Raw genomic sequence first — 24,432 nt, forward strand, 5'->3', positions numbered from 1 at the left:
TTTTAAATCACTTTTAATGTTAATATTGTCAAAATTAAGGTTTTGAGAATTTCTACTGCCCCTGTAAAGCCATTTTCGTTGGGGAAGCCTACTATGCTCGCCACTCGCCACTTTACATGTTTGCTTTTTAATGAACCACCCTGTATATTAATATGGTACACACAACTGCGCGTGGTTTTAGTTTACGTTTAACATAATAATCAAAGTTCGAAGTTATTCTTAAGTATCTTTGAGCAAATTACTGCTTTATTCACTGCGTTTTTGTATTTGCAATTGTTAGATATATTAATATGTATTAACATCATTTTATACGAGCTTATGTTACACTGCAGATCAATTTTAACCTAGAATTTATCTATACTTATTGTTTACAAATACAATAATTCTCTTATGTGGATTTTCAAAAATGTTAAATATATATTTGTTTTAACTAAAAGGTTCTATTTAATAAAATTTATTATATTTCTGTATGCTTAAAGTTTTTTTTACTCGATTCATTCATTCACGAAACATGAGTATATTTACCCAATGCTTAAATCCTTTAACTGGCACTTTTACGTGGGAAGAAAAAGATGAGAATTATGATTACCACCAAGAAGTTGCCAGATCAGCATTTGCTGATATGTTACATGATCATGAAAGAGTTAGTAGGACTATTTTCTTTATAACTGTTTATTTATTCAATATTAAAACATGTATGATTTCTTTAGAATCAAAAGTATCATGAAGCTCTTAAAACTGCAATCGAGAAGAAGCATCAAATGGGAGAAGAGGCTAATGTGCTTGATATAGGAACAGGTACAGGTTTATTATCAATGATGGCTGCTAAGTGTGGAGCAGATACTATAACTGCCTGTGAGGTAAATAGTTTTTTTTTAGTAGAAATTATTACAATTATAGATGTAATTTAGAAAATTGCATGTTTACCAGTTGGAAACTTCAAGGTTATTCTTTAGGCTTTCACACCAATGGCTAAATGTGCAATAAAAATAATTGAAGAAAATGGTTTTGAAGATAAAATTAAGTTAGTACACAAACGTTCCACAAAAATGACTATTGGAAAGGATGGAGATATGGCTAAGAGAGCAAATATTTTAGTTACTGAAGTGTTTGATACTGAACTTATTGGAGAAGGAGCACTTTCTACATTTCGTCATGCACATGAAAATCTTCTTGAAGTATTGATATTATGGTTTTTGTATGTAACTTTATACAATAATTGTTTAATATACATTTTCTATGGTATTAGGAAAATAGTATAGTGATACCACATACTGCTACAATTTGGGCACAAGTTGTTGAGAGTTCTACTGTGTGTGCATGGAACACAGTACATTCAATTCAACATAACAATAAACGTTTGTTAAATATACCACATGCTGTCAAATGTTGTTCAGGAGCAGCAGCAGTACATGATATACAATTATCACAATTTCCACATAATGCATTTAAACCTTTATTGCCAACTCAACCAATATTTAGGTAAATATATGTTATAATTTAATTAAACAATCATTTAAGACATTTCTAAAGATCATCAAATATAAAATAAACGTTCCAGATTTGATTTCTCTAGTAAAGAACCTATACTTTTCCATGACAAAGTTTGCTTACATGTGAAACCAATTGCAAGCGGTACCGCACGTGCCATTTTTATGTGGTGGGATTTAAACATGGATATAGATAATAAGGTGATTATGAAATGTGAAATGGTGTAAGATTATTATTACACACAGTTCTTGCATAGGTTTTATTAAGTTGTGCACCAGTATGGAAGCATCCGGATGCAAAAATATTGCAAGAAAAAGGTCTCACTTTAGAAAAGGTAACAGATTTAATACCATGGAGAGATCATTGGATGCAAGCTATTTACTACTTACCCTTAGAAACCCCGGTTACTGTTAATAACGAAGTTAGTCTGATCGGCTATCATGACGAATATTCATTATGGTTTCAACTCATAAATGAATCAATGTACGTTAAGTTATACATTTACCGACTTCTACATTCTATTGTGGCGGCACTTCCTTTCGGGTAGCGTAGCGAGAGGATCACCCTGTAGTTTACTATGTCATTTTGTAACTGATATGATTATTTCTTTGCAGAAATGAAATTCCAGATTGTGAAAGACCTATGTGCACCTGTAGCATTCATGTTGCTTACTGTAGGACACGTATAGGACAATTAAATGATCAAAAACGAAATGATAAATATATTCAGGCTTTAGAAAAGAAAGTTACCTCGGATACAGTTTGTTTATGCCTTTCAGATGGTTGTCTATTAGGTCTTGCAGCTATTAAATTAGGCGCAAAAAAGATATTCATTTTAGAGACAAACTTTTTATCTAAAAAATGTATGGAGATGTTTATTAAAGCTAACGACCTCACGGAAAAAGTTCAAATTATCCCATCGGTAGATGAGTTACCTCCTGAAAATATGATAAATTTAATTTTTGGCGAACCATATTTCATTACCTCCATTGTACCGTGGGAAAATCTTTACTTCTGGTACCTCATTTCAAGATATTCATCTCAAATACAACGGATTCCAATAGGCATGACGATAATGGGTGTGGTAGTTGAATTTAAAGATTTGCATAAAATACGAGCAACACTTGGAATTTGTGAAGGCTTTGACTTATCTATTTTTGACAATCTCATACAGGTGAGTTAATGAATTATACTAAAAATGAGGAAAATATAAATATTACAATGTATTACAGACATCAAGTGATAAATGTGACAGTCCAATAGAAGCTCAACCGTTGTGGGAATATCCTGGCAAGGCATTAAGTTTACCTTTTGTTATTCAAAAATTTGATTTAACAAGCAATGTAACTGAACACGAAGATATAAATATTTTAAATGCTGTGCCTATTTTAGAGTAAGATTTGATTGAATTGTTGGTTATTAAAAATTGATACTTTGTCCTTGATAATATTTTTTTGCTAACATAGGAGCGGCACGTGTAATGGTGTCGCATTATGGGTTGATTGGGATTTGGATTCTGAGATTACAGTATCGTCTGGACCTACTGCGAAAATACAACCTGGTAAACGGATATCATGGGATCCGTTTACAAGACAAGGTGTACATTTATTTAGAGACATAACAAACGTTACACAACAAAATATGCTTTTATGGTCATTCAACTTTATACCACAACATGGCAATATTAAATTTGAGTTTCGTGTATTATCGAAAAATGTAAAATAATGTATTGTTTATAAAAATATGCTTCTAAATAAAATTTTTTAATTATTTACATGACTTAAGTTATTCCATAGAAAATGTTATGTAGATTCATCTGGTAACATACGTAATTGTTTAGCTAGTCTTCTTCCTATAAGCTTTGGATAAGCTTTTTGTTTAATAAGAAATTCTTTACTTTGATGAGTTACAGCACCATTTTCTAACTGAAATCTGAAAGTTCCATAATTGTTAATCAAATAATTTAATATTTTTATGTATTAAACTTGCCTGCATAAATAATGTAGAGGTCCAAGCATTTTATCCTTCAACTCTGGATCATTTTCTAAAATGGAAAGTGCAAATGCACCTGTTTCAAGGGTAGACAAACATCCTTCAGTTGGTTGTGTTCTGATAACATATTCACTTGTTGGAACTCCAACTAATTTACATGCTTGTAAAAAACATAATGCTGGACTTGAATGATATATTGCCTGATAAATACAACTCCTTATTAATTTTGAGCTGATAGTAATATAAAATACGATATATCACCTTTGCTTGTGGCCAAGTGCCATCTAATAAAACAAGATTATATGGTTTTTGTCCATTAACACCGACAGGATGTAATTCATCAAGCTGTATAGCACCTGGAGATGGGTATAATAATATAGTATTTCTGTCATTTAAAATTTCTGCTAAACCTTCATGCTTTGGTAATGGAAATTTCTTTCCTCTAAAATGATACGTTGTAAGATTGATTCCAATTTTTTTATGTTACATTATAATCTATTAAATCAATTACCTAAAGATTAAACATTTTCCAGATTCCAGCCCTAATGCAAGCATAGGTGCAGTTCGCAAGCACGTTTTACTTCAGCTGGGTGCTGTAAATTATTATCCTTGATGCAGGACACACAGGGTGCTTTGGTAACCCTGGACACCAGCATACAGCTACTGGTCTTCTACAAAAATATAATATCAATTAACTTACTTGTAAATTTCACTAATAATATTTATATTTATAACAGCATAAAGAATACTTATTTGTTTAAACTTTAAATAATTAGTAAAGTATAACCTAACAATATTTACATACTTGCATTGTGTGCATTTATTTCTCGTCTCAGGAGGATCAGCAAGAATTTCTGATAATTCTTGCAACACTGAGGTTTCATTCATGATTATTTTAAATTATGTTAAAGAAAAATATCAAGCATTACTATATACTGAACAGTGATATTTGTATAATATAACAAACAGTACATCTTGGCATCGAAACTGCATATTTATATACCGCATGATACCGCAGTTCACCAGAGTCCATAATAACTGCGACGCGCAGGTTGGAAGATGGTGGGGGAACGCAGCGAGCTCTCTGCTAATCGCTTTCCACTTCGTTTCGGAGTATCGCCAATCAGGGCGAAGATGCGTACTAGAGATGCGCGAAGAACGAAAACTGGTCTTTTCGCAGTTATGGACTTACAATTAGTTAATGCTACAATGCTACTAGTTAATGCAAAATTGTTAATGCTACAAAATAACTTTTCTAATGTCAATCATAATTAAAAATTTAATAAAACATATTTTGAAGTAATATTTTTACTCTACAAGATAATTTCATTTTATTTTGTTAATAGAGCGTCGAGCTTCGTCACTGGTAGAGAATAGAGTAGGTTTCCCTGGAGGGTAGTGGTGTTACAGGGGAAGCAGGATCTTCAAATTTTAATTTTATTAATATTAATATTAAAATGACGTAGAAACAAAATAATACCTATAATTTTCAATTATTAAATATGATAAAGTTTAACATATAACTGAAAAGCTCGAATAATAGTGAAAATGTTTCGATTGTTAATACAAAGCTTTGAAAATCAGATAAAATTTTAAATAAAATTATTCATATTATTAACTTTTTTAACTTAGAAAATTTGATAAAATATAAAAATATGTATTAACAGAATTTTTATAAAATTTCCAAAGTATTAGTTCAAAAAACTTAAAATGCTAAATATAAAAAAAATTCATATAGAAATTCTAATTGAATAATACATATAAGGTACAAATTTGTAAACACATGTACTTCAAAAACATAGTTCTTATCTTTCTCAGTACAAGTTTTGAAGCAATTTGAATATCAATTATTCCTTAGAAAAATTACAAATAAAATATAATTATAAGGAAATAAATGTATATAAAATCAATACTTAAGCAGAATAAGTATTACAGATACAAGTGGTTTTGCATTATGTTACACTTAAAAATATAAATGAATTCTGTAGACTGTTTCAACATGGAGAAACCGAACGAAGAACAGGATCTAAAAGTGTACCGAACTACGCTTTCATTTATTACAAAGTCACATTTATTAGTCTCAGCTCAGCTATCTCAGCATCATCAATAATACGAACCTGTTGTTCTATATACAATCTACCTTCTGCGCGTCTTCTTTAAAATAATAATTTTAATAAGTAATAATAGTAGTAATAACGTGTCTCAAATATTTTCGAAATATTTTTTTTTTTTAATATTTTTTGTTGCTTTCGCCTCGTTGATATTTTTATAAGTGTGCTGAAAAATTGGTATAAATGTAACTACTAAAGAAGTAATATTTACCGTAATAATCATCGCAGCTTAGAGAAAACTTGGAAGGACTGTAACACTGTTTTACGTTATCCTATATTACTATTGCAACGTTATTAAAGTTGGTTCGTTTAGATATACGATTTAGACAAACAAAATTAGCCAAACGATCTTTCTAAACAACTAATTACCAAATTATTAACATTTTTCTTCCTACAATTCGTTCAAGCACCATTGGCTGTTAATACATGAGCGATTGAACAAATTGGATTTGATTAAGGCTAAAATTATTACTTCGTTTCTTGATTCACTATCATTGATAGATACTACTTTGTAAATGTCGATAATGAACCTCGATCGACGCTAGCACGCTAATATTAAATTCTTACAACTAGATCGCTACCGTCGATACTATCAACGATAAGCATTTTTCGTTAGTCTTTTACCGTGTTTTGTGGTGTTGGTGGCTACGACACTTGATTCGTACTGATATACTATTTTCTTATATTTCTATTTTATTTCCTATCATCACGTCATATATTAACAACTAGTTTAATTCGAACAATGATTTTTTCGTTACATACCAATATATTCAATTGTCTCAGCAACCAACGGTAGAGTCAAAAACAGCATAAAATTTATATAAAGTATTACAGGTCTTCCAGGATTCTTCTAAGTTATAATTATTTTATTATATTTTTCTCTAGCCAGTAACCGCCATCTCCTGATTTTACTCGAACTGGAATCAAGAGACACAAGGCGGTGTAGTACTTCTTTTTTTTCCTTTTCTTTTGATTGGTATCAATCTAAATCTAGTATTTGGACGAAGTGCGAGGATGGGTCGTGCGTGCTTTTGCTTTCTAAATCGAGCGTGCGAATCTCATAAAATCGTTTTACTTCATTTAGCCACAGATAGCTTACTTTCGTGTTTTATTCGCAAGTTATAATTTATCTTCGTTAATTCATTTGATACGTGCCCTAGTCTTAAAAAAAAGGAGAAAGAAACTCAAAAGTATGAATGTCATAACTATGCAATACGCGTGTATCGGTATGTGTATGTGAAGGATGATTGGAATTTATAGAACAGCCCTGAGAAAGAGCGAACGACGCGCGTGGAAATAATGTGTAGATGAGTCTTAAGGCAGCTTTTGCCCGTGTGAATTTGATCTGCATGAGAATGAACGTGTCATTGAACATGTGAATTTGGGAATTACTTATTATTTACTTCTTTTTTTATGTTTACTTTTAACCTCAAGTCTTAAGAGCTGTATGACGCGAATCCGCACACCCGTGCCTCGTATTTGTATACAAATGACAACCTTCAACACTAAATATCGATACTTCTGTAAAAGAAAGAAAATAAAAATCGATCAATGATAAATTGTAGTTCGAATAAGAATATAGATTTTTAACTGATACACGTGAACTCACCATCAGGCAACTCGTATAGTTTTCTAGGAAGAGAGGCAAAATAAGGATGCCTTAATGCTTCTTCAGCTCCTATCCGTTGATCAGGATTTAACTGTAGAAGCGACGATGCCATACTATCGCCTTCAGCAATATCATAGAGTCTAGGAAATGAAAGACCCAATTTTCGTGGAGGATAGAATCCCAGTCTATGCGGTTTGTATCCTGGCAGGTGAGTGACACCAGGCCAAGTTTCTTCGGTAGGAGTACCCAATACTTTGAATATCTTATCGAGTTGGTCGTACGTACAGCGTACACCTGGGAATGTTGGTTCACCAGTCAACATCTCCATAAATATGCAACCTACTCCCCACATGTCAAGTGAGGTAGAATACTCTGTGGAACCCAAAAGAACATCAGGTGGCCTGTACCATAAAGTTACAACTTCATGAGAATACGTATGCGATGGTACAGATTTAGCTCTTGCTAAACCAAAATCTGCTAATTTGAGTTCTCCAATTTCACTGATTAACAAATTTTGCGGCTTCACATCTCTATGTAATACTCTCCTAAATTAATGTGGAATAATTAATTAGTTATTAACGTTAAACGAAACGTCTCAATTTTATATGTATCTTCTTACCTGCGGTGGCAATATGCCAATCCTCTTAATAGTTGAAATAAAAACAATTTAACATTTCGAGGATCCAAACCTCCGTTGCCACTTCCATACCTCTCCATGTATTGAGACAGATCGGTATGAACATATTCAAAAACAAAAGTAAGAGTTTCGCGTGTATGAATTATATCATGTAAGGTAACGATATTGCTATGCTTCAATTCTTTAAGAAGGCTTGCCTCGCGAATGGCAGTAAATGGAGCACCTTCTTCTTCTTGCAGTCTAATTTCTTTAAGTGCCACCACTTGATTTGTAAGGTGACTATAGCCTTTGAACACTGTGGCATATGACCCTTCTCCTAATTGTTCCAATTTTATATAAGCTTCGGATTTACCAAAAGGAGAATCTCCCTAGAAACATAAATGCGAATATTTTCTTATATGAAACTGTTGAAAATGTAAATATCGCACGTAAATAAAATTACCCCAAATGCTGAAAATCTTTTGGTTCTTCTAGGAGGTGGATCCGGCCCAAGGAAGACCTCTGACTTGGGTCGTGGTGGACGCCGAGGTCGTAAGATTACTCTAGCTTCTTCACGTATATCCTCATCAAGAAGCTTGGAATCACTAGAAACGGAAAGCTGCCGATGCACTCTCTCATGGTCGCCCACACCTGTCCATTCTATGACATCCAATTTCGTCCTTAAAACTTTCTTTAAAATAACAGCAATAGGAATCCACGTAGAATCATAATCTCTCAATATTTTATCAATACATAAAGTTTCAATTTAAGCAATGTACCTTTACTGTCAATGAAATCATATAACTGATTATTATTCATTATTAAAGTAATCAATATTCAGTTTGATAAATAAGATTATATCACATACTTTATATTTTTCTTTTATAAGTATAGGTTCTATTGTACATCTTACACTTACCATAACGGCGATCCTTATCTGCAGGTATGTTGCCGTTTGGTTCTAAACGGTCTAGGAACTCCTCAGAATAGCCATTATATGGCAGTTGACCCCTGTTTGCAGCATCATCAGCCTCTTCTTTTGATATTGCTAAAGTAGATAAAATAATATTAATAACATAGCATTAGGTAACACAGTAAGTTTTATTGTAAAATGTATACAAATACAGCAACCTTGAGAGTATTATAAATAATGAAAAATAGTATTACATAACTTAAAATTAATGCAAATAATATCATAAAACTTAAATAAAAATACTGCCATAGATATGAAACATAAAATATTCGTTTTCTTTTATTTAACATAAACTTATTAATAGTACAATTATTTTAAGTAACACATAACGTAAAATAACTTTAATTATACTTACAAAGTCTTCCAAAGCTATGGCTGAGCCGCTTTTTCAATTTTTGTACCCTGCTAAGAGCACCTCCCTTCTTCTCTCGCATTGTCACAGACCCTGTGCATAATAAGCGCAATCTTTAGCAACTGTAAATCAAAACAAAGATATATAAATTCAGATACTGACATGGAACGATATATAACCAAGAAACTCAGAATTTCAAACATTATGAACTATTACACGTGTGATGACATCATGTAGTATGCAATACCAGTGTTCCTCAATCTTATGATTAATGATAGTAGAGATATATAAGATACATATGCCTTGGATAAAGCACATTATATATAAAAATATTATTAATCAGCAGTTTTTTCAAATCAATGGGATAAAGATCTAACTTACTTATAGATAACAATATTTTTCTTTTAATTAAATGAAAGAAAAACTGTTGTGTAACATCTTCGCTTAAAGAAGGAATTATTAGAACAAAAAGCAGACAATTACCTATACAAATGCAAATAACATTCTTCCTCAATTTATGTAACATTTAAACATATATGGTTAATTAAAATAAGACGATAGAAACAATTGTTTGTTCTATTGATGAAATTAATATTTCAGAAGAAACAACAAACATTTAATTAAATAATAAATAATATTAAACTTTGTTAACAAGTTATACATATATATTGTAAGTTTTACTAAGTTACAGATAACAAGATTCTCACGATGGTATATATTCTATTATTAAGAAACAACAAGTAATTAATAAAACTGACAGATATATGTATTATATAAATACATAATACATGTATATACCACGTTTATATGTAATTTATAATTTATTTAATGAGCATGTACACGCATGTGTTGTTATTACAGGTCAATGAACTAAGAAATTTTAGTTTTACGTTAAAGAACGGCGGATAATTTACGTTGATAATTTCTAGAGTGGCTACTGACTCCACATCTTGTTTCAGGATGTTCCGCATGCTTCCCCGTACACAAAAGCACTTTTTTCCATTCACGCATCTGTCGCGTTCCGCGACGTTTACGCGGCAACGAAAAACCAATTCAATATTCACACTGCAAATGACGATGCACAACTTAGATACTATCTCACTTCTGATAAACTCGTTTATACGAACGAAGTTCGATAAAAAGGTTCGCCAAGAATGTACATGATCCGTTTCCCTCTTCGAAATACATACTGTTCGTCCCCCACCCCTTTCATTTGTAAACGACACACACTCTCCTTTGCCTCCCTCTTTACCGCACTTTCATGGCTTGTCACTTTGTCTCTCTTGGTCGGACTAATGCCCACCTCCACAATCACGGAAGTTTTGACACTGTCCACCAACAAGCTATTCGATCATGCTTTATCGAGCCCACATGTTTAAAGCGGAAAAGATGAAAATTCACAATGATAATACGAAGAAAGGGTAAAAATTAAAAGCGATACGCGTCGAGGACACAGTCAAAGGTTGTGGAAAAATGGGTAAGGAAGGGGTTAGAGCCGAGGAATTACTTCAAATAGTCGGATCTCGCGAGCGTCAACTTACCCTCTTTGCTTTTGGAGGCGGTCGAACTCTTGTCTTGACAGTACATGATTACTCATTCGCTCAAACGCATGAAATACATCACATATGGGCGGTGACGTACTATGTGTTGTGTGTGTATGTGAGAAGCTATGTTTCGTGGTGTTTCTCTCGGGCAGGTCAGGTCCGGCGAGCACCTCCTTCACCTTTCCCGTGTTTCATACATCGGTGGCAACGTACGATGCTTCTTTAACGAACTGATCGCCATGAAAAATGCATCACCGTCTTCCCATTTACTGCTTAAGATCGCGCACCGTGTGTTCTGATTGCAGTACGCGCGACCGATATTTCCCCGGTTAAACTTTAAGAAAGGTTTTTCACGCCTTAACAAGATTGAAAATATTTCTTTTCCACCCGGGGTTTCTCTGTCGCGACTTCCTGGATACACGGCGGGTGCTCGCGCACGCCACCACTACCTTGAACAACTCATCCGCGAGAATATACTTCTCCCAAGAAGTTCTCAATTCCCACAGCCCCACTGCTTCGCGCCGCAGACAAAAGTCTAAAACTGGCCGATCTACATTGGTCTGGGTGTATATAATGTATAACTAGAGTGGTAGTTTAATTACATTTTCATCTGTACTATTACCGCCATCTGAATTCCGTTTGCCGTACACACGTAAGAATATAAGGACGCACCATAAGCTTCTTTGAGGACTGCTAAAGCGGAGTCAAATGAGGGAAGAAGATTTATACGACTATGGTTTAATTGGTTGTTTTTCTGCGCATATTTTGTACCGCCAGTTATAAGAAACTGTTAACCATACACTAATTATTCTTTTACTTTGAATTTTAAATATAACAACAATTAAAAAGTCTTTATTCTGAAAACGAATTCTGCCCTTAAAACCTTTCCCTTAAAACCATAGGTAACGGAAATATTTATGTATTCCCGTTTAGTTTAAGCAAAGAACAAGTCTAGCTTGTAATATAAACTCATTTTAAAATTGAAAGTGGCGCCTTTATGTTCATAGTAACATCAGAGCATGTGATTTATCTTTTTTTCATAAAAGTAGCTCCATTTTCATTCGGATCTTTGTAGTTAGTATGCATGTTGCGCATGCGTCTACAATGATTTAAGACGTTCTGTGTTAGTGCATACTTTTGCGTTGTGAGTCGGCAAAAAGGGAAAACCGAAAACGGCTATCAAGATTTTTCGGTATTTAAGAATTTATCGGGTCGCGATTCAATACCGAGCGATGTCGAGCACAGAAAAGAAACCGTTTCGTCGATTGCCTACAGACGTCCAGCCTTACCATTATCATATTGTTTTGTCACCGAATCTTAAAACTTTTGTCTTCGATGGCAAGGAGGATGTGCACATTGACGTAAGCCCGATCAATCTGGAGAACCTATTAAAATATTATTTATTCTTGCTTTCTGTTGTAAATTTATAATTCGGGTAGTAAAACAGAAAGCGTTCACCATATGGCGAACATAACCACAAAATTCATGTTCTATATGTAGGACGAATTTCAATATAGCCTTCAGTGGCAATAAATTTACAGGCACTTTTCTTATCTTGTTTTATCTGTCCTGAAAACATTGAGAATATGTACAATTGCTAAAATTAAAACGTGATAAGATCATTATATAGAAATATTACTTTCTTTTAATAATCAGATGCTTATTATTCTTTTTTTTTCTTCATTTTTTAATACATTCTAAAGATTTTAAATATTTTCAGGTAAGCAGTCCACAGACACTATTGTTTTAAATTCATTGATATTGATATTAAAAATGCAGCTTTCAATGCTAATGATGGAAAAGTTATTGAAACATCAAAGATTGACTTATGTGCACCTGAAGAAACAGCTACTTTGGTATTTAATGAAAAGTTACCATCTGGTAAAAGTGGATACTTAAGTTTGGAATTTGTTGGAGAAATTAATGACAAGATGAAGGGTTTCTATAGAAGCAAATATATTGGGTACTATGACTTCTACAATATTACATAACACGAGTAACTGTTACAGAGAAGCATAAAAAGTATATCTCTTTAACTATGTAAAAGTTATTTCATTTGATATGAATGTAAAATTGAGTAGTTTGAATTACAAGATTTAATATTTTGTAGAGAAAATAAATTTGCTGCTGTCACTTTCTTATGTCCTACATCAGCGCGTAAATTGTTCCCTTGTTGGGATGAACCAATACTAAAAGCTACTTTTACAATACAGCTTGAACTTCCTTGTAATTCACAGCTTACTGGCTTATCAAACATGGTAAGCAAGAATTAATACTTTTAAAATAATTCAATAATTTAATGTTCACAGGACAAATGGGACTGTTGAGCATGCTGCAGTAACTCAATTTGAGGCAACAGATGCTAGACGTTGCTTCCCATGCTGGGACGAGCCAGCGCACAAAGCCACCTTTGATATTACCCTAAATGTACCATCAGGGCTTACAGCACTTTCCAATATGGTAAGCAGCGCCTAGCACTTGCGGTTATATTTTGTTTTATTCGATAAAAATTAATATAATTTAATGAATTAATAAAAAGCACTTATTTATTTCAGCCAATAAAAAGTAAAGTAACAAACGAATCAACTGAGACTTTGGTATTTGAGCGGACTCCAATTATGTCGACATATTTAGTAGCAGTCGTGGTTGGTGAATTCGATTACATAGAAGACAAATCTAGCGACGGTGTATTGGTACGAGTGTACACTCCAAAATTAAAAAAAGAACAAGGACAATTCGCACTAGAAGTAGCAACAAAAGTGTTACCATATTACAAAACTTACTTCGGGATTGCTTATCCGCTCCCAAAGATTGATCTTATCGCAATTGCTGACTTCTCATCCGGGGCTATGGAAAATTGGGGTCTAGTCACTTATCGGGAAACTTGTCTCTTGGTAGATCCACAGAATACGTCTGCCGTTCGAAAGCAATGGATAGCATTAGTTGTAGCGCACGAATTAGCGCATCAGTGGTTTGGAAATCTTGTAACCATGGAGTGGTGGACGCATCTGTGGTTGAACGAGGGCTACGCGTCATTCGTTGAATTCTTATGCGTTGCCCATTTGTTCCCAGAATACGATATCTGGACACAATTCGTAACCGACACCTATATCAGAGCATTAGAATTAGATGCTCTAAAAAATAGTCATCCGATTGAAGTGCCAGTCGGTCATCCTTCCGAGATCGATGAGATTTTCGATGACATTTCTTACAACAAAGGCGCATGTGTTATTCGAATGTTGCACTCTTATATTGGCGATGACGATTTCCGAAAGGGTATGAATTTATATTTGAAAAAGCACAGCTACGGCAATGCCGAAACAGGGGATCTTTGGGATGCTTTGGAAGAAGCTAGCAACAAAAATGTCCGTAGCGTAATGTCTACGTGGACTGAACAGCAAGGGTTCCCTGTTGTTAGGGTACAGCATCGTCAAGAAGGTACCGATCGAGTTCTGTCTTTGTCCCAAGAAAGATTTTTAGCTGATGGTTCTACAGACACTGGAACCAGCTTATGGATCATACCAATTAGTATAAGCACGGCAAAGGATCCTGAGGAGTGTGTACTTAAGGCGTTGTTGGACGAGAAAACTAAAGAACTCCGAGTTAAAGATGTTCCTGAAAATCATTGGGTAAAGATTAACCCTGGAACGATCGGTTTCTACAGAACTCATTACAGCCCAGAAGCTCTGTCTCTTTTGCTACCTGCAGTCAAAGATCACGCGTTACCTCCGCTAGACAGGTTGGGTTTATTAGACGATTTATTCGCCATGGTACAAGCCGGCCATGCTTCTACCGTTGAAGTACTTCAGCTGATGCAAGCATTTCAAAAGGAAGATAACTATACCGTTTGGTCTAGTATAGTCAATAGCTTAGGGAAAATCGGAGTTCTCGTTTCTCATTTAGACTTCGAGGACTCGTTCAAGGCGTATGGACGCAATTTAATGCGCGACATTACCAACAAATTAGGCTGGGATCCTAAACCCAACGAAAGTCATTTAGACACTCTTCTACGGTCTCTGCTATTGGGTCGTATGGCCGCTCTGAACGACGAAGACACTATAAAAGAAGCAAAGAAGAGATTCGAACTACACGTTTCTGGTACGACACTTCTCGCTGCTGATTTACGCAGTCCTGTTTACCGAGCTGTACTCTCTGTCGGCGATGCTGATACGTACGAAACAATGTTGAGGCTCTACCGAGAAGCAGATCTACACGAGGAGAAGGATAGAATATTGAGAGCTTTAGGCGCGATCAAGGATGAAACTTTGTTAGCAAAGGTTCTTAATTTCGCTATGAGCGACGAAGTAAGAGCTCAGGATACAGTATTTGCCATCATGTCGGTAGCAATGACGTACAAAGGCCGTGTTATGGCATGGGATTTCTTTAAAGAAAACTGGAAGACGTTGCTTGACCGTTACAGTGGCGGTTTCCTGATTTCAAGATTGGTTAAATTTACCACAGAGAACTTCGTCACCGAAGAACGGGCCAAAGACATCGAGGAATTCTTCAAGTCCCATCCAACACCTGGAACGGAAAGAACAGTTCAGCAAAGTATCGAGTCCATTAGATTGAACGCGTCATGGCTTGCTAGGGACAAAGATTCCATCAAGGAATATCTGACCACTCACGTTTAGTAGTAACATGAGTTACTTCTTGCATTGAGTTCTTGTCTCTACTTTGTTACAGTTTTTGATACAACATGAAATTGAGAGGGCAGCATCATGCCATTAAGCGAGCGTATTAATGAATTGCTTCGAGTCAGTTTAGAAAGAGGAAGACGGATTTTCTTGTAACACACGGCATCGTAGTATTTCCGTTCACATCTAATGATTACTTTAAGGATACACGATTATGTCACAGTTGTTTGTTAAAAATTCTCTAGAGTGAGTGTTCAAAAGATGATTTGTAATTTATTCAAAAGAGCAATTGTATCATTCGTATTATCTTTTCCGATAGCATTTCACATTGCAGCATTTATTTTCTTCACGATTCCACATTACACAAATGTGTACATTTTTCTTCCCGAATACGATGTCTGAATTCGTGCATTAGTGTATGTCACTTTTATAATAGTAAGTAAAACGAAAAACAAAAAAAAGAATACAAGCGTGTAGTTGCAGCATACATTTATATCACATACCATAATCGTGAAAATTCAAATAAATACTTTTACGCTTGTAACTGAACGAGCATTTAAAAAGCCTTGTCCACGTTTAATGAACCCAACGTACGAGCTAATTAGACGTCAATTTTATGAGGATGTACGGATAGGTAGATAAGTCGAGTGCCCGAGCTTCGGGTCGGAATAATTGGGTGCCTATAGTTTCGGGCACTCATCCGATTCTGCCCGATTCAACCTAATCCTCTAATTTTGGGTACCCGCATGTCTCTACAGCTCTGTATACTTTATTAAAAAAGATGCAATCAATCGACTGATCCGTAAATTCTAATTTGTCAAAGCTAAAGCTACCCTAGAATCACGCGATTAAAGTGCACGAAGGCAAGGAAAATAGACACTCGAGCATCGTTACACGTTTAGAAGGTAACGATTGCCGAGTGTACAAGGCATTTCTTCTGGCCAGCATCGATCAGTGCTTTTAGCTTGCGTAGGAGGGTGTGCTGCTGGCGCGCACACCGTGAGTCAGCCTCCACTTTCATTATTAGCGAACATCCAGCGAGCAGCGGTGGTTCGTGTCGAGTAGTTTGCCACCCTCTCTCCATTCTCTCTCCCCATCGTTCTACGCTATGAATACGAAGTGAGCTCGAGTGGTCGAAAGGGACGAAGAGCCGGGGACACACACAGTCAGTCGGATGGAATCAGTTCCCGTGGGTATCCTATGAAGCCGAGGTTCCCAGGACGCGCACGCGACCCAGGATAGGGAAAGCCGATCAATACGAACTTTACGAACTCCTACACCCTACAACGATACATCGTCCACGCGTACCTAGGCCCTCTTCCTCGACCAAGACAACCACCGTCGGGCTCCTCCCTCGCACGTGTGCGTGGATTATTATGTACACGTGTGCCTATTTAACCCCACCCCTAACTGTGTGCGTATATCACGGGACACTCGCGGATTTATCGCCTTCAACGATGCAGGAAGCGGGAAAACGACCTAACAAGAAACTGCCGATGGGGATCGTTATGGGCGAGCTTGATCGCAGGGAAACAGTCTTTTTCTCTCTTTTTTTTTTTTTTTCTTTCAAGAACGGTGGTCTATTGCTCGTCAATCTTGTTCGAACGAATCGCGTTTTATGAATGCATCTTCTGAGGAAAGTTTATTGCTGGCTGTTACTTTATGTAATTGGTATCTATGCTATTTGAAATAATTACAGAATCGCTAGCTGGAGTTATTACGCTAAACATTTTGCAACTTAAACTCATTTGGATTTAATAGACGGAATATTTTGAAGAGTTTACATGATGGTAAAGATACTTATTTCAGAACGTTAAGGTTTATACTTTTTTGTAAGGACAAAACCTAGCTACAAAACATTGTGTACAGCTGGCTGAGCTGCATTTTTTACTTTCACCTTTCTTTCATCGAAACGTTAAGAGTGTAAAATTTCTTAAGTTGCAGACCAACAACTGTCCGTTTTAAATTTGGATAGCCATGAATTTTGAAGGATGAGGCAATTTTTGATGAAGTAACTGTATACATAGGTAATATCTTATGGACACAGTTTGCATTTATTTCGCGTACGAGCGCACGTAACTCGCTCGTACGACAAATATACTTACACTTTACAGCCTTTCAGTCTTCGCGAATATACAATAGTTACGGAGAAATCTCTAAATTATAATATGAAAAGCAATAACAACGATAATAATCATGTAATAATAATAATATAGTATCGACATTGTGATTAATGTTATAATAAACATAATACAAATAATTCGCTTTATTATCTACAAGGGGAGTTCAAATAATATAAACTCTGTTCAACATGACGATAAAACGCTTCTTTTCTACGCGAAAACTATGAAAGAAAATAAAAAATGAAGGTGATCCATTTATGACTCGCTGATCAAGGTATGCCTATATAATTTTAATTCTGATTTGCATTCTGATAGCAGGGCATTTGTTGCTTTATACAAAAAATTCATCGTTTCAAATCGAACCAATATCACCCTCAACCGGTCGTAAGAGCTAGGTATTTGAAATCAATGTTGCAGAACGTAAAAAAAGGAAACTTTACTTTATGTTATTTTGCAATGGAAGTTGGAGCAGCGGCGTATGGTAGAATCGACGTAAAAAGAAATGGAGCGCAATCGTCGTTACGATACATGTGTAACGCAGCTCGGATTAGGAGAGGATTACAAGAATCGAGGGGAGGAAAGGATAAAAGGAAGTGAGCTGATTAAGATGAGAGAGATCGTGCGAGGAATGCGGTGAGTTTATGTACAAGTATTTACATTTCCTCGAAGAAAGAGGGGTTAAGATTAGCCGTTAAGGCCTTCGATCGTTCTTCTTCATCGTCGTCTTCATTCCTGCTTCTCTTCGATATTACCTCGATGTTGGATGCGTCTTCTCTCTGTCAGGTTGAAAATACTTAAAATCTATTTCCTCCATCCTGCCGATACCTGACAGAGGGGTGGTTTTCCGTCCGTACTCCGGATCGTCGAGAAATCTGTACATTCGAGGACGAGCACGAAACTTCGGCAAAAAACATTGCTATAAAGACCTGAGTTCTCGATTCAACTCCCCGAAAAAGACACGAGCAGTGCCGCGACGGTGAAACTCAAGAGGTCGACTCGTCGTTCTACGAGCACGGTGGACCTCACTGGAGTTGATTCGTCGAGACAGGTCACCGTTCCGCGACCATACCGGTCATCGTGCTCGTTGTCGTTGTCGTCGTCGTCGGGATGGTCGTCGTGGCGTTCAGTAATGGTTGAAGGGGTTGCCTCGGCGTCGTCTTCGTCACATTAGATTCGTGATGAACGTTCGTCTCCTCTAAAGTGGTCTGAAGATCACAGATGTATTCGATCACCCTCTGTATGACTTCGAGCTTCGACAACTTCCGTTTCCTCGGCATATCGGGAACCAAGGACCTCAGCTTCGTCAGATAAGCGGCTACCTCTTCTGCCTCCAAATCGCGGCGGGTACCGTTGATTCCGATGCTACTGTGGAGGATACCTCGGCTTGGCGGTACTCTGCCGCCCACTGGACTCACCACCATTGCCTTCATCTTTATGTATTTTTTTTTTTTTTTTTTACTCTGACACCAGAAGGTATGGGACAAAAAAATGTGGGTCGCCGATTAATTTTCCTCGGGCACACCTTTCCAAAACGTACTGGCTGCTTATCTGTCGGACGGACAGTGCACGTACACACACCCCGTATATTTATCGATCGAACCGACCCACCAAAGTGAGTGCACGAGATGGAAGAAGAGACTGTCTGAATAAAGTCTTTCGTTTTCTCTGCTCGTTGCTTTTGTTCACTTTACTTGATTTGTTCTTTATTTATTTTACTTTTTGTTCGAGCACGAACGTCACTCACAGTTTATAGAAGTTTGCGTATCACGAGCTGATTTCACTCGCGCAGAACATTTTCGAACTGATTATAAATCCTACGTGAATAGAGTTTGTAGATTTTCGAGCGCAATGAATGTGCAAGAAAACAGTGCGATGTACTTAACAAGTTACATGCGTTGCACTCGACAGATCGAAATCAACTGGCCTCCGCCCCTCACCTGCGCGCCTTTATAGCCTTCCCCCACCCCTCGCTGTTCTACCGCGACGCCTCCACTACCCGTACGGCGCAATCGCTGCCGGAATAGAATAGCGTTGGATTCGAATCGCTCACGAATCAGATTCTTATCTGACCTATTTATGCTTGCATTTTAGTAAATATTTATACACATGAATTTCTTTTTTTATTAAAAAAGAGCTCGATATTTACTGTCGAAGATAATATCATTGGAGATAATCTTGCTGAATTGTTTTTGAAGCATGCGAACAGAGAATTGATTCTTTTAATAAAAATTGTACTGTTGTAGTATGATTTTACATTAATTGGTATTTTAATTGTATTATTAGCCAAATATGTTATGTTTAATAATACAAATAAAGAATTTTTCAATTTTTAAAAATATTGCAATTTCTGATTTAATTATTAATTCAACTACTCAAATTATATAAATTCCTATATATTCCTATGAGAAACTCTTCGAAAGCATAAATCCTGGTGCTCAATGCCATTCGCAGAGCATCATCTTAAAAAAATCCCCTGACACGTATGCAGCGAGGAGTAATTCATGGAAATACGCGAGCAAGAATTCCGATCATCGTACCATCTCGAATAACTTGTTCCAACGAAATGGTTCGGATCGAAGCCGCTAGTAGTCGGGGGTGTTTGACGACCATGGGACCAGAGGCGTCGGCGGGACAAGCCGGGCGTGGAAGAGAAGGGCGACGTCGCACTAAAGCCTGCTAGGGGGACAGGGCAGTCCGCTGGCGGTGCGAGGGACGCGGTGTGCGTGAAGGGTTCTAGGCGCGGGTGGAGGAGAGAGAAGGGAGACACGACCATTGTTGAACGTCCGGCGGCGCCAGCCACTAGCCATCACGGCTACCACCACCAAGGCGTCGTCGCACTAACATCATGACCGGCAACAACCACCGTCTTCGTGCATGCTCACGGTTCACGAGCTCTCGGGCACTGTGCACCGCCAACCTGTACACCATGATTCCGGCTACGGTTTTCTCTATACATATATGCACGTACGCGGTGTCAGCGGCGAGACTCTTGCCTTCTTGACTTGCGTGCTCGCGTGTATACAACGTTGTTCTCTCTTTCTCTCTCTCTCTCTCTTTCTCTCTTTCCGTCGCTCGTTCGTTGTGTCTCTGGTTACTTGGAGTCTCGTTACCGGTCCGGACAAGAACCCACCCGATGTCCGGCGCTATGGACACAGAACAGAGGGAGTCCTTTATTATACTATGCCTCGGAACGAGTCCCTTGAGAGATCCCGACGAAATTGCGTCGGGACTGCAGAGAGGTGACGAGCGTTTTCTAATGCATACGGTCTATTGGAGCTGACATATGAACGAAAGGGTGCTGATGGAACAGGACTGGGGTTGATTAGCGATTTCTATTTCCTAATGCAACGTGCGTATATATAGTAATTGAGTAGTAAGAAATATATTTTTCGAAAAAAAGTTCAAGGCTCTCGAGTACAATTTAATCTTTGATGGACGTTAAGTACGCGTGCACTTAACTATTTTTTGCTGAAGATTATCTATACCTGGATTTGTGTTCGTAAACATTTCCAGTATTCCAAGTTTCTATTTTCTGATACGATGAAGTACCGATGCACTTCAGTTATTATGTTGGATCATTTGTAATTAGGAAGGTAATTGAGTACCGTGGTTTCAAAGTTGACTGTCTCAATATTCAAAAATGTCCAACTTCCAGAATTCAAAAATTTAAAAATTCCATGCTATTTTTTTTTTATGTTATCAATATCTACGAACCTGTCTAACGGCATTAGAGTTTTAGAGATGCGTATTACGTGAAGTAGGATCCTAGGCATAGATAGGAGATAAGCATGTTACCTGATATCGTAAAGAGATCGGATTTTCTACGGCAGCGTTATAATGGTGGTTTTTTACCACGATCGATGGTTAACGAGGCAAATGATTGAATACTGTCGGTGAGAATCGATCGTTCGCTAAACGAAGTACATACTCGAAATACAAGAAAATAGAAAGCGGAAGAGGGAGAATGTTACACTGGATAAAATAATAAGTGTATGCCTGGTCGGAATACGCTGCTGGCGTATAATGCAGAGGACATAGAGAGATGCGAGCGTGATAATCGGAAACGTAAAGCGTAACCGGGCGCGCCTCATTGCGCGCAAAATCCCGTCGTGATAAAGATTTTAGATAGGAGGAATAGCTAGCCGAGATGGAAGGTGCACTTTTTTCTTGCTGCTAAAAGCGAAGGCGTGAGCTGAACGATTGAAAGAACGGAGTGTAACGGGAAACGTGGCGGAAATGCATAATTTGCAGGGCGTTGCTAATTAAAAAATTCTGATGAATAATGAAACTCATATCGGATGTGTAGAGTTTAATTGGCTGTAAAACCAGATAAAAATAAAAATTTGAAAAAATGATTAAGTATCTTTTGGATACAAAAAGAAGAAACTATAATCTATAATTTCAAGACAGCAAATGCAATGTACCCCAACAATATAAAAAGCAAATACTCCATGTTAGCTGATTAAACGACAGAATAAATGTCACGATGAAGAGATCGTCGCGCGTCGTCGAGGTGTTTGTTGACGTAGACAGATAGGATTCCATGGAAAATTACAGTGAATAAAATCGAACGAAACGCCCGTGAGAGTCGGGCACTTGCACGGGTACATACCTGAGCAACCGGATCTCATTGACTTCTTGACCTTCCTGTTTAAGAAATAGAGTTCCCTTGACCCGGCGAATAAATAAACTGACGAAACCGGCGTACCGCGATATCACTGGCCCGATGGTTATTTATATTTTTCCGTATCGCAGTTCTATTACATGTGAGCAAGGTATTAAGTGGTACTCGGTAATTGAAACACGATATTGCGAGCTGGTCTTCTCTTTTATCTTTCATTACGGGATCGTGGTCGAATGCTACTTAGCTTTAACCTCCTCCTTAATTTCATTAATTAATTGTTTAATTGATCGCCTCCGGTGTTTCTGCTTCAACTCCAACGTCTTTCTTGTTAAAGCTTCATTTTCCACCCAACCGCGAGAGATAATTATTTTCGAGCTACTATTTTCAGCACTTAGCCTCGCCACTAGTTTTAGGCTTAGATTGTCGTCGTGAGGTCGTTTCACTTTTTCGTTTGAGAAAAAACTAATGTCCAGAGTTAGAAACCGGAATAGTAACACGTTACATGAAAATTCCAAAGAATACTAACGCGACGAGGAAATGGTTTGAACGCTGGACACGTAGAACCCTCACGATCACCGGATCTTCATTGACTCCTGGTGACTCGAGTATCATTCGAAATTAACCCTCGACAGACAGGGTGACATGCTTGTTACATAACCGGTTGGGTGAGCTCATTGAATACGGAGGTAAAATATATTTGTCTTGTTTAATCGAAGCTGAATCTAAAGTGCAAAATTTGCGTGTCTGTTTCTTAACTTTTTCATACACGCACGTCAGCAGCAGCTCAGAAAAATAGATTATAAATGACTTGAATTCACGCCAGAGGATACAAATGTGTTAACATCACGAAGAAAAGGATATACCTACCTATCATTGACATGCCAATACAAAAAATAATGAAACTTTTGAGCCTAAGTGTTTTTGTTTCAGATCAAGATCGGCCAAAGATACGATCTACCTCGCGGCTATAAATCAGATTATGTAAATCATTGATGAACGTTTCATTGACTGCGACACGATACAATTTGCAATCGAATCGGTTTTATACGTAACGAGAAACTGGATTGGAACTGGATCGAAAATAACTACGACATTCCTTCGGGCCGATATCAGTGAGATGTTTTTAACCGTGACCAGACGCAACAGAACGCAATGCACGGTTTTAAATAAACCGTAATCGAGCAGGCATTACATAAATCTTTTTCGAGCTTGGACAAGTTAATCGACTATTTCACTGCGAAGAGCCGCGCGAACAGGTCGCATAAATTATGCTGTAATTGCTCGATGACTTTTTGGAGGAAACGAGAATGTACCACGTTCAATGAGACTCTCTAGTACCAGGAAAAAGAGAGAAACGAATACTTGTTCGTGTATAATGATACTCGCAAATTCCGTAAAATATTGTCTGGTCAGTGAACCGATCGATGTACCATTGGATGACACCGGGTTATTGGCGTACCTAGATAATAAATTCTTATTTTAACACTTCAAGGATGGATCCAACTTATTTTCCAATCTTACGACTTGAGATAATGAATTTTTCAGTTTTAATTACTAGAGGAAGTGCAGCATATTTGGAATAATTAAAATCTCTGGGATTTGAGGCTGTCAAAATTCTGAGGACTCCCTTGGCTGATATATTTGGTGTAAAAATCCAAATTTATTCTAAATAAAATTAACAGTAAAAAATTGCATCCAATATTTTTTGGCATAATAAATATAAGTGGACAACTGACAGTAATATAATTTATTCAATAGAAACTTAGTCGGATTTTTCCCAAATAAATCACCAAATAAATCACTCGTTGTTTTCTTCACTAAACTTCGATTGAAAGAAAATTTTCCTAATCCACGTTAACAAGCGGCGTGCATTATTATGCACATTATCTCGAGTGACAAAAGACTCGGCCTAGCGAGGAAGAAAGAACCGTGTACCTGTTTCGCTGTACGAAAAGACACTTTTGTTCGTGAATCACCGATTTTACTACGAATTCATCCCTTTTGAACACGTCGAAGCGAGGCTTCTTCTATTCTTTGTCGGTCTTCGAAGCCTCGACGAAGAAACACATGACGGCTGGCGGACGCATTCGTCAACGGCTGACTTCAGTGCTCGTCGCTATTATCTCATGCTGTATGAATGATTCATGAACGATCGTGACGCTGACTACGTGGCCTGCTTTTGTAAAAATCATAGATTTTCTTCGGTACCGTTTCCGAGAATGACATTCTCGACACGTCGTTTCCAAGAGAACTGGCGAGAATTTCGAAACGCTACGACCACGAGTCTTCTTGTTACGCGCAATGTAGGCTTCATGATTTTCATTTCGATCTTGGAAAAATCTTGGAAAAACCAGTGAAAGG

At 37.0% G+C, this 24,432-nt stretch overlaps 5 protein-coding genes across 12 annotated transcripts; 2 read left to right on the plus strand and 3 right to left on the minus strand.

The window, feature by feature from the left end:
* Window positions 1-152: 152 nt before the first annotated feature.
* LOC114877936 (protein arginine N-methyltransferase 7) lies at window positions 153-3,262 on the plus strand. Of its 3 annotated transcripts, XM_029191124.2 has the most exons (9): window positions 153-643; window positions 711-860; window positions 957-1,178; window positions 1,250-1,482; window positions 1,562-1,691; window positions 1,748-1,974; window positions 2,106-2,664; window positions 2,723-2,883; window positions 2,957-3,262. In XM_029191124.2, the coding sequence occupies exons 1-9, from the start codon at window positions 470-472 to the stop codon at window positions 3,213-3,215; spliced, it is 2,115 nt and encodes a 704-aa protein (XP_029046957.1). In that variant the 5' UTR covers window positions 153-469; the 3' UTR covers window positions 3,216-3,262. The 3 variants fall into 3 exon arrangements, with proteins under 3 accessions (XP_029046957.1, XP_029046959.1, XP_029046958.1); XM_029191126.2 differs by lacking the exon at window positions 153-643 and having other exon boundaries at window positions 768-860; window positions 945-1,178; XM_029191125.2 differs by lacking the exon at window positions 153-643 and having other exon boundaries at window positions 769-860; window positions 931-1,178.
* LOC114877937 (tRNA-uridine aminocarboxypropyltransferase 2) lies at window positions 3,177-4,531 on the minus strand. Its single transcript, XM_029191127.2, is given in 7 exon segments — window positions 3,177-3,422; window positions 3,480-3,682; window positions 3,744-3,924; window positions 3,994-4,054; window positions 4,057-4,083; window positions 4,086-4,153; window positions 4,288-4,531. Coding segments are annotated over 7 exon segments (753 nt in total). The 5' UTR covers window positions 4,371-4,531; the 3' UTR covers window positions 3,177-3,292.
* A 737-nt stretch (window positions 4,532-5,268) lies between these two features.
* LOC114877935 (cyclin-dependent kinase 14) lies at window positions 5,269-11,233 on the minus strand. Of its 6 annotated transcripts, none has more exons than XM_046285782.1 (7): window positions 10,685-11,233; window positions 9,147-9,265; window positions 8,738-8,866; window positions 8,282-8,478; window positions 7,822-8,207; window positions 7,203-7,747; window positions 5,269-7,114 (listed from the first exon to the last, which is right to left on the minus strand). In XM_046285782.1, exons 2-7 carry the CDS (start codon window positions 9,223-9,225, stop codon window positions 7,023-7,025), a joined length of 1,428 nt encoding a protein of 475 aa, XP_046141738.1. In that variant the 5' UTR covers window positions 9,226-9,265; window positions 10,685-11,233; the 3' UTR covers window positions 5,269-7,022. The 6 variants fall into 6 exon arrangements, with proteins under 6 accessions (XP_046141738.1, XP_029046949.1, XP_046141736.1 ...); XM_029191116.2 differs by having other exon boundaries at window positions 9,147-9,236; window positions 10,685-11,231; XM_046285780.1 differs by lacking the exon at window positions 10,685-11,233 and adding an exon at window positions 10,086-10,637 and having other exon boundaries at window positions 9,147-9,236.
* Window positions 11,234-11,756: 523 nt separating this feature from the next.
* Window positions 11,757-15,887, plus strand: LOC114877932 (puromycin-sensitive aminopeptidase). The gene is given in 5 exon segments (XM_046285718.1): window positions 11,757-12,052; window positions 12,408-12,440; window positions 12,443-12,650; window positions 12,997-13,147; window positions 13,243-15,887. Coding segments are annotated over 5 exon segments (2,604 nt in total). The 5' UTR covers window positions 11,757-11,919; the 3' UTR covers window positions 15,322-15,887.
* A 1,470-nt stretch (window positions 15,888-17,357) lies between these two features.
* Window positions 17,358-19,372, minus strand: LOC114877933 (DNA-binding protein inhibitor ID-3). Its single transcript, XM_029191111.2, has one exon. It carries the CDS (start codon window positions 18,875-18,877, stop codon window positions 18,497-18,499), a length of 381 nt encoding a protein of 126 aa, XP_029046944.1. The 5' UTR covers window positions 18,878-19,372; the 3' UTR covers window positions 17,358-18,496.
* Between the last annotated feature and the right edge of the window lie 5,060 nt (window positions 19,373-24,432).

Source organism: Osmia bicornis, chromosome 5 (assembly GCF_907164935.1).
Source record: "Osmia bicornis bicornis chromosome 5, iOsmBic2.1, whole genome shotgun sequence".
Taxonomy (NCBI): domain Eukaryota; kingdom Metazoa; phylum Arthropoda; class Insecta; order Hymenoptera; family Megachilidae; genus Osmia; species Osmia bicornis.

What these genes read in the sequence shown, in the direction of transcription:
- LOC114877936 (XM_029191124.2), top strand. Translation starts at nt 470, where the DNA reads ATGCTTAAAGTTTTTTTTACTCGATTCATTCATTCACGAAACATGAGT. An exon ending in ATACTATAACTGCCTGTGAG is followed by an intron (nt 861 to 956) that starts GTAAATAGTTTT and finishes GTTATTCTTTAG; the next exon opens with GCTTTCACACCAATGGCTAA. An exon ending in ACATGGATATAGATAATAAG is followed by an intron (nt 1,692 to 1,747) that starts GTGATTATGAAA and finishes GTTCTTGCATAG; the next exon opens with GTTTTATTAAGTTGTGCACC.
- LOC114877935 (XM_029191114.2), bottom strand. Translation starts at nt 10,154, where the DNA reads ATGCGTGAATGGAAAAAAGTGCTTTTGTGTACGGGGAAGCATGCGGAA. An exon ending in AGATAAGGATCGCCGTTATG is followed by an intron (nt 8,479 to 8,737) that starts GTAAGTGTAAGA and finishes TGGATGTCATAG; the next exon opens with AATGGACAGGTGTGGGCGAC. An exon ending in ACTATACGAGTTGCCTGATG is followed by an intron (nt 7,115 to 7,202) that starts GTGAGTTCACGT and finishes TTTCTTTTACAG; the next exon opens with AAGTATCGATATTTAGTGTT.
- LOC114877933 (XM_029191111.2), bottom strand. Translation starts at nt 18,877, where the DNA reads ATGAAGGCAATGGTGGTGAGTCCAGTGGGCGGCAGAGTACCGCCAAGC.